At 47.5% G+C, this 12,594-nt stretch overlaps 1 protein-coding gene across 1 annotated transcript in view; it reads left to right on the top strand.

Annotated features, from left to right (window-relative positions):
• Nucleotides 1–12,594, top strand: part of SLC7A10 (solute carrier family 7 member 10) — a 41,687-nt gene that overhangs the window by 22,449 nt on the left and 6,644 nt on the right. The window contains 5 exon segments of the mRNA XM_075765319.1: nucleotides 3,700–3,904; nucleotides 8,748–8,899; nucleotides 9,671–9,796; nucleotides 10,787–10,940; nucleotides 12,470–12,593. Of these exon segments, the coding sequence (XP_075621434.1) occupies nucleotides 3,700–3,904; nucleotides 8,748–8,899; nucleotides 9,671–9,796; nucleotides 10,787–10,940; nucleotides 12,470–12,593 (761 nt within the window).

Here is a 12,594-nt window from a genome sequence, read left to right on the forward strand (position 1 = left end):
TACAGAAGGCTGCCTCTTCCTTCTTGTCCTGCTACTTCAGATAGGTGCACCCAGAAAACGTTATCCTTAAACAAAAAAAGTACTAGCTATTTCCAGCTCAATACAGACTTGCACACGAGGACAACTGCTTTGGCAGTCTTGCCATAGCAGGAGACATTACTCTAAGCCACGCTGCATCATGGACACCTCCGCCCCACAGCAATTTGGGTTTGAGTAACAGCCCTGCTGCCGATGCCCCTCACAGCCCAGCGCCCAGGCAGCCGGGGACGAGCGATGCCCTTTCCTAGCAGCAGAAACCTGAAGCACGGAGAGATTCAGGGCTCTGACAAAGCCAAATGCAAGCATTTAAAAAAAACATACCATAGACTTTCTGTCTACGCATTGAAACTGCGCTTTATCACCGCCGTGCCAGACAACTGCCGCCACCTTATCTCTGCGGTTGCACCTCACCAGGACTCGCCTCTCTTCGCCGGGTCCATCACAACATGGCTGATCACGCTGCTTCCCGCAGCGCTGCCAACACTTATCTCCCCATTTCCCCACCCTTCCCAGCCCACTAGCAGACGTGCCCATCACCCCGAAGCAGCTGAGCAGGTACAGAAAGCCAGGCGCGCAGCCAGCTCTCACCCCCTCGCCAGCGTGTAAGCCACAGCGGCGCTTGGGGGTCACCCCATCAGCCCCACACAGCGCAGGGCTGCAGACATGCCACGCTGTAATGTTGCACATCACCTTGAAGATTTGCTAGATTTCTTGTCTGTTATCCGTTTGGGGGATGCCACGCTGTGTTTAGATTTAATCCTTTCTCCGCGTACTGACACAATGAAAAGGTGACAGTGTGGGGGTGGAAGCCCTTGCCAAGAACTTGCTGTAGGATGGGTGTTTGCTGCCAAAAATAGCAGCTAACCTGAGCTAAGGTAAAAGAGAGCACTGAGCAGGAGGAGATGGTGTGAGAGCAGCCAGGAGACTCATTTATGGGTTATTCTGTCTTTGGGCAATTCCTGTTTGTTCAGTACTGGGGTCACCAGAACAGGAATGAGTACTGTCCCATCCTGAAGAGGCAATTAAAACCTATGGATCTATTGTGGCAAAGAGTGGTATGTCCTAAACTCAACAGGCTCCCCAAAATACCACTGACTCCTCCCAAAATTGCAGTATATTCAGGTGCATTGATCTGTGAAAAATAGATACACACAGGTGTCCATGCTGGCAGGTAGAGGATCATTTTTAAGGGTCCTTCACAACTTAAAGCCTTCCTCCACGTGCTAACTGTTACGACTGCAGCACACAGCAGCACCAGAGACTTTGTCAAGACAGTTTTTAAACTCCTAAGGCAGGTATTTCTTTTTCAGCTTGAATTTAAGCTTTGTTACAGTTCCTGAATAGGGCACAACCAGCCTTCCAGAAAAGCTGGTTTGTTTTGCATATGTTGCAATGCTTCAGCGCGCAGGAGAAACTATAACCAAAAAGCCTCATAAATTTTATCAAGTATTATGTATGCTTTAGCAATACATTAACTCCTCATCTATCTTCTTGAAAGATTTCACCGCTCCACTCCAGCCGTGTAGCTTCCCAGTAGGGAAGACCCAGGACAAATCTATTAGCGCTATGAATAATATCGTGGGACTCATCCACATCAAAACCCCTCCCTTCAGCACAAGCTGCCATGAGCAATGCTGGAGCAGTGGTTAGGGCTCCCTGTGCTAGTTCAGCTAAGGGATAGCTATATTTAATTTTACTGTTATTTAGTATGATCTAGTTTTGATAACATCTACATCCCTGATCTGATTTTTTGTTGTTGTTTAAATGCATAGAAAGTGCTTCTGGTCCCAGAGGACATCTATCCCACCTGCAGCAAGAGGTCCCAGGTGGGAGATGCCTTGGTCTCCCCCAGGGATTCCCTCCATGGCTAACGAGCTCAACACTGCCAAGATTTTTCTGAGCTTTACCCTCAGTCTCCTCCATCACCATTTAAGCCAGTTATTTCTGGCTTGATCTTATCTGTGCATCATGGACATTAAAGAAAGCAATCCACGCACACAGAAACGTATTCCTTACAAAACTGGCTGTTCCCGTTCCCTTGCTAATCTCTCTGCTCCCACTTATCTTACGCCTGCTCATTTCTCAGTACACGCCAGAAGGGCATCCATTGCAGTGCTATGCTATCACTTTAATACTCAGGGAATGGCTTCACCTGTGATGAGACCCTCTTGCCACAAGCAGCCCATTGCTCCAAGCAGCCCAAGACCCTCTGGGCAAGCCGGCAGGGATTCAGCAGTGGCAGGGCTACCCCTACGGCCTCCCACCTCCCTGCTCTTGCCGGGAAGCAGCCACTTGTTTATCGGTTGCCAGAGTTGTCTATTTTCTACATTAATTTCATTTCAAACCACAGATAGAGTATCTGCTTCAACACGTGTGCTGCAAACTCACAGCTGCGTGCAAGCAGAACCAGGGCAGACCGACTGGACGAGCTGCGCTTCCGGAAGCTGATTTAGAAACATGAGGACAGAATTGAAGCCAAATGCAGCAAAATTTGGCATAACTGGACATATTTAGGGAGCTTGCTATACACTGCAAGCTGAAAAGCATTTATAAAGCAGAGGGGAGGAAGAAAGCCTGGGTTTGATGGCACACAAGTTCAAAGGCTGCTGAGAAGCTGGTTTAGATGACAATACCTCATTAACGACCAGTATCCCATATTTTATTTTCATTTTTACATTAATTAGAAACGCTGTTCAACAACTCTGTAAATGAGGATTACAATACTAACTCATAAAAGAAGAAAGCACTCAGCAGAGTCCTACAACAACACGGTCTTCACATCCTTTTGGGAAAGGAGTGCTATTCAGGTATTGCTCAAGGAGTCCCAAGACTGACAAAAAAAGATCTCTCCTTTCAGACCCTGAGCAGCTATGACACACCTCTTGCAGAGCAGTTCCTGCTGATCTGAGAGGACAACCATGCCCTGGCCCCCCACAAAAAAAGAGCATCTGTGACGTCCAGCACTCCCCTTCTACACACCCAGCACCACCTCAGCTCACACGCTAATCAAACAAAATTAGTAGAACAAAGTCACATTGTCCAGTATTTCAGTCACCCCATAATATCCCTTTAAAAATCTATGGGTGATGACTAAGCAGCACAGGTATTGCAAATATAAAGCATTATTTCTAATATTTGAGACTTTGAGATGACTTTTCAAGCACAATCTTAAACCTGTCCTGGTGGCAAGAGCACCCCTTACCCCTACATTATAGAAAACGCTAGGGGGTGGGGGTTTTGACCTCCCAGCCCCCTTGAAGATGGGCCTTCTCTTGTTTAGATTCCTCTCAGGAGGAAATGAAAGATCTTCATTACAAAGATGCTTCTAACTCCTTTTGATAAAATACTTGGGCATGACGGGTGACAGCAGCTGTCCGAGTTCGTGCCACAGAACCGCTAATTGCAAACGTGGATGCTCACCTGAGTCTTACCATGCTTCAGCAGAGCTGAGTGTGCACTTACCATCCTTGATTGCTGACAAACAGCAACACTTTCCCCAGGGCGTAACCAGATGAAATGCAATCATGCAAACTCTGGAAAGAAGGGTTTGGTAGGGGAGGGTCTTGTTTGGTTGGGTGGGGGCTGTGGGTTTGTTTGCCCCCTTTTTTTTTTTTTAATTAATTTTTTTTTACCTCACTGTGAAACCTTTGTCCTTTCCAGGTAACATCATTGGTTCTGGGATCTTTATTTCACCAAAAGGAGTTTTGGAGCACACCGGCTCGGTGGGACTTGCTCTTATTATTTGGGTGCTTGGCGGCGGGGTGGCTGCCCTTGGCTCGCTATGTTACGCCGAACTGGGAGTCACTATCCCCAAATCAGGAGGGGATTATTCCTACGTCACAGAGATTTTTGGTGGGTTAGCTGGGTAAGTACCCTATCTCTATAAAGTAATTTGAAAACACGTTTATACTAAGTATATAAAGTGTGGAAATGATATCTGACTTGGAAGAGACAGGGAACATTTGTCAATAAAATGCTTTTGTGAAGTCATTCTTTCTGTTCTCATTAGAAATACCAAGTCGCCCCTAAACAGAGCTACAGACACTTCCACTTTCCTCTCTGACTCAATAAAATCCATGCCAGGAAAGAACGATGCTGTAAATGATGCTGTGTCCAAGTGACATTCCTGTGTGCCAGCCATGAGCGGTCAGTACCTCGTATTGAGGAGCTTCGCGCACCATGGAAGCCAGGCTGGAGCTACTTGCCATAAACCAAAGCCCTCCTTTAACTATCGGTGCAGAAGGCAGGAAATATTTCCATGATGTTACATTGCGAGATCTTCCTACAGGAAGGCAAGAAGCCTCCGGGTAGGTTTCGGTGTAAAAAGGGAGGGCTGAGCCATATTTTCCAGTAAAACCAGGCTGGGATTGCACCCTGCTGCTCTTTGCTGAGCCACCACCGAAGCCTGCAGCTTCGGGGAGCTCTCACTAGCACCTTCAGTTTTCCACTTCAGAACGCCCGTTGCCCCACCGGCACTCGCACCTGGGGCTCCGAGCTCCCTTCGGGAGCCCACACTGCACCTCCCCTGGGGAAAAGACGCTGCTTCTTCGAAAGTTCAGTTTTCTCTTCTAATTTAATCCTTCTACAGCAAAGAACATCAAATTAAACACACAAAGCTTTGGTGCATCTGCCAAAGGATTTTCCTAATGGCAAATCTGGATGGTTTGGTCTACTCACACAAAGATGTTTGTTTATTATAGGAGCACATGCTGTACCCACCCAGACCACAACAGCTCCTTTTCACTGCTGTTGTCTTGTCCCTGCCCCACAACCCCCTCCCAGTTTATGATGTTTTCCTGCACAGGAAAAAGGAACAAAGAAGTATTATTTGATCGCAACAGCCATTGGAGTAGTGTAAGTCCCAACTTCTGTGCCTGGCAGTATTGATAGTTGGTTGCATTTTAAAAAAAAAAAAAAATCGTAACGCTGCTAGGTGTGATGGAATAAAAGAGGAAGAAGCAGGACAGAGCCATGTCCTGAGCTGGCAGAAGTTCTGGCTGCAGAGCAGCAGCCCTGCTCCAAGTACAGCTAAAAGACAGTGCATGAAATGCTGCTGAAAGCAGTGGTGATGGCAAAGCTCAGCTGGAGATGACCCTGCAGAAGAAGGGACACTTCCCTGGCAGCTCCAGCCAGGGGAGAAGGAAGAGGCCAGGGAGGGTTCCTGTTGCAATGGGCTCTGGTCTGGTACCAGAGAGTAGACTTCCCACTTTCATCTTCGTGTACAAATCATCTTGGTTTTAAATAGCATTTGTGTATGAGCACATTAACTGCAGGGAATGTGTCGCATCCCGTGGTGCTGGAGCCATCTAAGCACAGCTCATCTTACGCGCATATGGGCTTGCACGTCTGTACAGGTCAAAAAGAGCATTACCCAAAACAGTAAATAATAGGCTTAATATGTATTCTTGCAGAAGACAATGAATGAATTCAGCTTCATTAAAAACCCACTAGTGCATTCTGATAAATACGACTTCTTCTGAATGCTCAACAATAACGTTGCAACCAACATAGCTGCTTAACCAGCAGTGACTGATGAATGGACATATACCCTTACTAGAAATCAATAGTATTGAAATCAGCAGAGCTCTAAGCCAAAGCTTTGACAAGTGTCACTCCAAACTGCAAGTAAAACATACTTCAAACATACTTCTATGTTTTCTTTCTGTTCTTGTTGCAAAAATCGAAAGTTTCCAAAGGCAATAATTCTTTCAGCAGTTAGGTAATAATAATATTCAAATTAGCTCCAACTTTCTTAAACCAGTTCAGGGAGGTAATTTTACCAGCCCTTTCGCCATCAGCACGTGCAGGAGCTCAGATTGCCCACATGAAGTCCAATGCTCAGAAAAGAAAAGGGGGGGGGGGGGGGGAAATTAATCACAAGAGCAGCTATACCTTCCTTTTTCTCTACATTCAGCTGTCTCAAGCCTGTTTCTAAAGATCTAATCGCTTCTTAGCAAGAAGAGAAGATTTAACTTCTCAGGTTCTTGTAGTGCTGTAGATTACTGAGTGACTGTGAAAGCCTATCATCAGATAGGGTTCAGCTCCTGACACCCTCAGTGCCGCAACACAGCCCTCAGGGCAGCAATTCCCCCACTTTCTATTTGAAGAGCAGGGCAAAGTAACCCCAGCTGTGCCACAACAACATCTCCCTGCTTCGAGCTGGACTTTGCGCTCCCAGCGCCGGTTACGCTCCCTTCGCACGGCGGCCAGGGCAGAAAGCACACCTCCAGCCCTTCGGCTTGCACCGCAATTTGTCAAATTGTGCGCACCGCGATAGCGAGGACATCTGAAACTCAGTTATGTCCGCAGGAAATTTCATCCCTGTGTCACTTAAATTAATTATAGCTGATCTGGAACAGTTATTCTTTGCTAAGGAAATTGTACTCTTAACTCTTCCTAGACAACAGACGACAAAAGGTGGTGCTTTAAAAGCTAAGACTTCCTAGAAGACTCAGAGCGTTGGGTAATCATATTGGGATTAATTCCTGCCGGCCAGCCACAGCCAACGCCTCCTCCTCCCCAGCAATTCAACTCAAGAACAGCCATGCCCACCAGCCTGGGCCTCCCGCCCCGATCCTGATCCTGCCCCGGCAGCCGCCGATGGCGCTGCCAGAACAAGGCAAGTGCTCGGCGCTGCAGCCCCGGCCCCAACGGCTGGATGGATGTTCAGGGACGTGAACGTCATCTGAGTGACCAGAGTGGATATCCTTTTCTCAGAACCAGGCTTTGGTTAAAACTTACCTGGAAAAACAAAGATAAAAGCGGGCCTACATCTTAGGCAAGCTTCCTTCTTATTTCAATGCCATCTCTCGTTTGAGCTTCCCACTTGACCATGGAACTTTGTCACCCTCTGCTAAAATTCCGCATTTACTTTAAGTGGTGTTATCAGTCTTTGCATGTATTTCAATGCAGCATGAAAGAAATTGACTGTCAGAAAGCTGTTGAATTATTCACATTCCCATTAAACCGTATGCTACCCAATACCAACTGTAACACGCTCCACATTACAACATAGAAGCAAGGGCCAATTTTGCCTGAAATACCGTTTTCAGAGTCATTCTCCCCACTAAGCATTGTAGCTGAACACAGTTCTCAGCCGACACAAATTGTATGGGCCAAGATAACCGTGACAGGGAAGAGCTGGTGGCCTCTGCCCACCAAACCCCACGTCCCCACAGGCACGGCTCTGCCCGAGCCCTGCCAGGCACACACAGCTAGGGCTCCCGCAGGGACAACAAGGGCCGAACTCGACCTTGCTCAGCACCACCAGCATCCTAACACTATCAGTAAATTATTATTGCAGTCTTTAAGTCTTATGTAGTCTTCAGGAGGGACCAGCTGGGTTAACTCCCCCAGCAAGCAGGGTCTGCAGATCTACCCCAAACAGGGTACACCACTCACAGCACCAAGTAGCACTCAGCAATTACGGGAGGATAGTGCTCTGAACTATGACAAAAAAATATTAGAAATTAGGGAAAGGAGGAGCCACACAACAAAATAAAAAGAAAGGGAAAAAACCCTGAGTTTTAAAACCAATAGTGCCATTTGGGAAAGTAACCAGCTCTTGCATCATGCCAGCTTACCAAATTAACTCTCTGGTAGTTAATAAGAAAAAGGAAGCATCAGATTGCCCCATACTTCTCAGAAACAAGAGGGCAAAGTAAAGGATGGGCCCGAGACACTCACCACCTCACCCCAGGAGCAGCCGGTCAGCAGCACTCCCTCTCTCCAGGTTAAGGGCACCGGGAGGAGCTCCCCCAGCTGTGCCAGATTTAAGGGGCTGGCAGCAGGCAGCATGCTGGGAGGGAGCAGCCCACGTAATCTAGAAATTATGCTGTCTTATTTGGAAATATCATCTCTGATCCTCACTTGTGTGGGCATCCCTGCACATTACATTTGTGCATGTATATGAATGGATGAATGTGTATGTATCTGTGTGTGTATGTGCATGGCAAGAAGGATGTCGCTTTCTTGCAGTGATTACTTCTCACTACAGAAATAATAATACTTCAAACATTTTAAAACACTAACCAGATCCACTGTGGCTTTTATAAGTACTTTTTTTCCTTTTCCCAGAGTGAGAAACCAAAATATCTCACACTTTATATTTGCAAGGGTACCTTGTTTGGTGCAATCACCTTCAGCTGCAGCTGGAGGCAGACGACCAGCCTGGGCTGACCCCAGGCAAGCGATCACACAAGTGCAGCACGAAGCTGCCCTGGCCCAGGTCACAGAGCCAACCCGAACGGTGACAAGAAACCCTGCAATGACCCGCAGGGAGCTGGTAGCAGCCCCAAGAGTGCAGCTGGCCCACAGCTGGGGGCCCTGCTGAAACCCTTCAGAGATGCCTTCAATGTAGGGATCGCCGTCTGCTGCAGTAACGTCAGCCCAGGAGCAAGAGAGGTGCTTCCACTTTGACATACAGAGCTAAATCAAAGCATGCCCACTGGGCATAATCCTCACTCTTCCATACATCCCAAAACTGTGCTTTGCTTAAAAATGTTTAATTTAAAATCCAGATTGTGCTGGGAACATGGGAAAAGGGATGAGGAGAGGCACAAGTAGGTGACTGTTAGGTGTGAGCGGGACAAAGGTGCTCAGTCCTGACGCCTCGGGAGCCGTCCCAAAGCACTGCACAGCCGAGCATGCGTTACCTCCTCCAGCACACCCCCAGCGCTGCTTTCTTGTGCTTTTTCTTGTCTTTTCAGGTTTCTGCTGCTGTGGAGCGCGGTGCTTATCATGTACCCAACCAGTCTGGCCGTCATTGCACTGACCTTTTCAAACTATGTCCTGCAGCCTGTCTTCCCTAACTGTATTCCCCCCTATAATGCATCCAGGATCCTCTCCATGGTGTGTTTACGTGAGTATTTGCTTCTTGCGCACACACAAAGCTTGCCTCGGTTTTACATGGGATCACTCGAGGGGCTGCTCCAGCCAGGCTGGGGTCACGGCCACAACCCAAAAGGCAAGCAGGGAGGTCCCAGGACAGGCACTCTGACCACTGCAGGATATTCACTCCCTTCCCACTTGCCCGCAGCACGTACGGTGGGCTGGAGTGGTGCACAACGGCACCCGAATCCCTGTGGGTCCTTGGGAAAGTGGCGGCAGGTGAGCGTGTGGGATGGAGCAGTGCTGTGGTCCCTGCGAGCCATGGGTGCCTGGCACAGGTGACCCACCGCCATGGGAGACCCACCACCATTTGAGCCCTTCCTAGTCTGCTTTTACATTCACAAATGCAAGCGTGTAGGAAGCGCAGTACGCCACCGGCTCTGCATTAATTACTTACGGAGCTGGCAAAAGCAAACCGGAGTTACGGAGTTACGAAGACATTCACCGTTTCTGTGAGGAGGCGGCAATCCCTGCACGTTGAGCACTGCTCAGGCGCAGTTACTGGAGCTGGGGGGAGCCTTGACCGGCAGCGCCCGAGGGGGGAAGGCTGCTGGCTGCCGGGGATGCCCCTGCAGCTGGGAGTCTCCTAGGGAAAGGCAACGCTCCTCCTCACCCTCGCTCCCAGCCACGCTAGAGCTCCCTGCGGGAACGCGTGCGTCAGTCTGTGGTTTCCAATGCTTTGACTGTGTGTTCTTAAATAAACATAATTTCATTTCACTGAATTCAGTCTTTTGCTCTCCAGTCCTCCTGACCTGGGTGAACAGCTCCAGCGTTCGATGGGCAACGCGCATTCAGGATATATTTACAGCAGGAAAACTCTTAGCCCTGGCCCTTATCATTATTGTGGGCTTCATACAGATCTTTAAAGGTACTCTGTGAGACAGCTCTAACACGGGTATGGTACTGTTGATAGACTTGTCTTTTCCCACTTCCTGCACTGTTTCCTCCTTACAAACCGACCCAAAGGAGCGCTGGGTTTAGCCGAGCTGTGGGGCTATATGCTCACACAGCCATGGAAAGGGTGGCACAACAGAGAAATCAGCTGTAGCCCCTTAAACAAGCCCCTTTCTGGCCCACCTTGTCAGTTTTGATAGAATAAAGAAGGGCAGCTGAGGATGTTTTGGAATAGTTACTAAATTTTTTTAATTTGTTAGAGGTTCCCTAAATTTGAAGTGCTCTGGGCGTCAAATGAACAAGCGATGCCTTGCCCAGGACAGGAAGACACCTGCTTCATTTGGGGCACTAGTCCAATTTCCTACAAAAAGTCACTTACAAGATTAAAAATAGGCAGAAAAAGTCTCACTGATTCACCAACTGAATGGAAAGCAGAAAACACAAAAGGCTCACAATGTTTTTGTCGTGTATATGATGAGTCATAAAAAGGAAGATGAAATATGACATTTACAGAGAGCAGAAAACTTGTTTTCTCAGTGGTAATAGTCCCACAATCTTGACAAATCTTCCAGCCCCGTAGACATCTCAATTTTCAGTATTTCTACTAAACACCACCAAACTCTTGTAAAAGAAAACTGCATTAAGAGCAGGTAGGAATTTACCCTGCCAAGGAGGAATCCTCAGACAGTGCAGGTTGGCAAAGGGTCCCACGAGCAGCGGCGGTGACACCAGTGCCGCGGCACAGAGGGCAGCGAGGGATGCCCATGCGTACAGCCCGAGCTGCCTCCGCAGGATGCCGTCCGGCAGAAAGCACTGCAAGTGCGATGCCAGCCCATGGTGACATGAAGAGCATGAAATCCCAAATCCTATAAGGAATAAAGAATAAAAAGCAAAAGTTTACCTATTTTCCAGTGTCTCTGGTAGGTAGGGGTGGCTTAACATCTTGCTTGCGCTCTGTGTGCAGGAAACTATGAAGAGCTGACACCAAGCAACGCATTCAATTTTTGGATGACTCCATCCGTGGGGCATTTAGCGTTAGCTTTTCTTCAAGGGTCGTTTGCGTTCAGTGGCTGGAACTTCTTGAACTATGTAACAGAAGAACTGGTTGATCCCCGCAGGCAAGTATCCATTTCCATGCCATCCGCATTTTCTTGAAGTGCTGAGACATTGGAGCCATCTGGTAATATTATTCATTTAGTAAGCTGCAACGATGTCCTTCATGTCTATGAGACTGGTCTTTCTAAAGGAAAGAGAGATATTTTTTGTTCAGAACAGAGAGCAGACAAGTTAAAGAAATGCTGAAATTAAAAATGGATTGCACAAGGCATTAACTGGATCAGACCAGCCTATAGACAAAGCAGTATCTTTATGGCACTATTCAATGGTACAGTGCTTCTGTAGCAGAAAATTAACCATCGGTGAGGTGCCACACAAGTATCAATAGAGAGAATCACTTCTATCAGAAAAAATTTGAATTATGCTGGAAGTCGCTTTGCTTTTTCACCCAAAAGGGGATCTTCCACAGACACCTGAAAGAGAAGATTAGAAAGTTGTGCGGTGAAGGCAGCGCTCCCTGCCCCAGCGAGGCTGTGGGCACCTGCCCGACGGGACGACCGACGTCGGGTGGCTGCTGGTCCTGGGTACAGGAAGGGGCTTGGAAAGGATTATCATGAGCAGGCTGGGAAAGAGGGAGGGAAAGTGAATTTTAGTCTAGTAAAGCAAAGTTCAAATGTTTCAACATTTCTGAGCTGATGAAGTGGAATGACAAATGCCAAGATCAGCTCTTGCAGCGTTAGTTATTTCTGGGCATCCAATGCACACGGCAATTAAACAAGGAGAAATTTAAGCTATTACGCAGCCTGGATGGGAACTAATTCAAGCTGCAGCCTTACGAGTGGCTCTGCACACGCCTTCACACTAGTGAGTGGCAAAGTGCACGTCCAGAGATCTTGGCGGGAATAAAGAAAGTGTGGTGATGTGTTCCCTCAATAGAACATCAACATTTTAATGGATCACCACAATTTCAAAACTGAATAATGAAAAGTTATGACTTAAATAAGGCAAATATGGCCTCAGTTGAGAAATAAAGAGAAAAGGGAGTCAATGGCCTTTTTATTATTATTATTATTATTTTTGCAGCCTCTGAGGGGAAATAAAAATATTTTTAAAAATTGGATAACCAAGAACACTTCCCATTTTTACTAAATCTGTTCAAAATCAGAAAGGCTAAATGTGTTTTTTAGAAACTTTTCCAAATCTGACACACAGAGAAAAATGCATTATTGCATTAGATGCAGAATGGTTCAGGTGTCCACCTCTAGGGAGGTCTCTGGATACATAGGGCTTCTGAGAAACGGCCGTTCCGTTTTTCAGCCACACACTGCCTCAATCCCAACCAACAGCCCGAAGGGAGCACGCGGTGTTTTTGTGCCAGGGAGCTCCCCTCTGCAGACGTGGCGTTTCACAGCACTTTTAGCCTTCTCCAACCTGCAGCAGGTCAAAGAGCTGATGGAAGCGCTGCTCCCTTCCAGAGAAAGAGCTGATGAACCCACCCAGCTGGGTGACCTCCCCCGGGCCGTACACGGTTGTTGTGGTCTCACTGTGCATGACTCTAATTTCTTATCTACCCTCCTAATTCTTTTATTAGGAACCTACCTCGTGCCATATTCATATCCATCCCATTGGTGACATTTGTGTATACGTTCACCAACATTGCATATTTCACTGCCATGTCACCCCAAGAGCTCTTGTCCTCCAACGCTGTGGCGGTAG

This window comes from Balearica regulorum, chromosome 13 (assembly GCF_011004875.1).
Source record: "Balearica regulorum gibbericeps isolate bBalReg1 chromosome 13, bBalReg1.pri, whole genome shotgun sequence".
NCBI lineage: Eukaryota > Metazoa > Chordata > Aves > Gruiformes > Gruidae > Balearica > Balearica regulorum.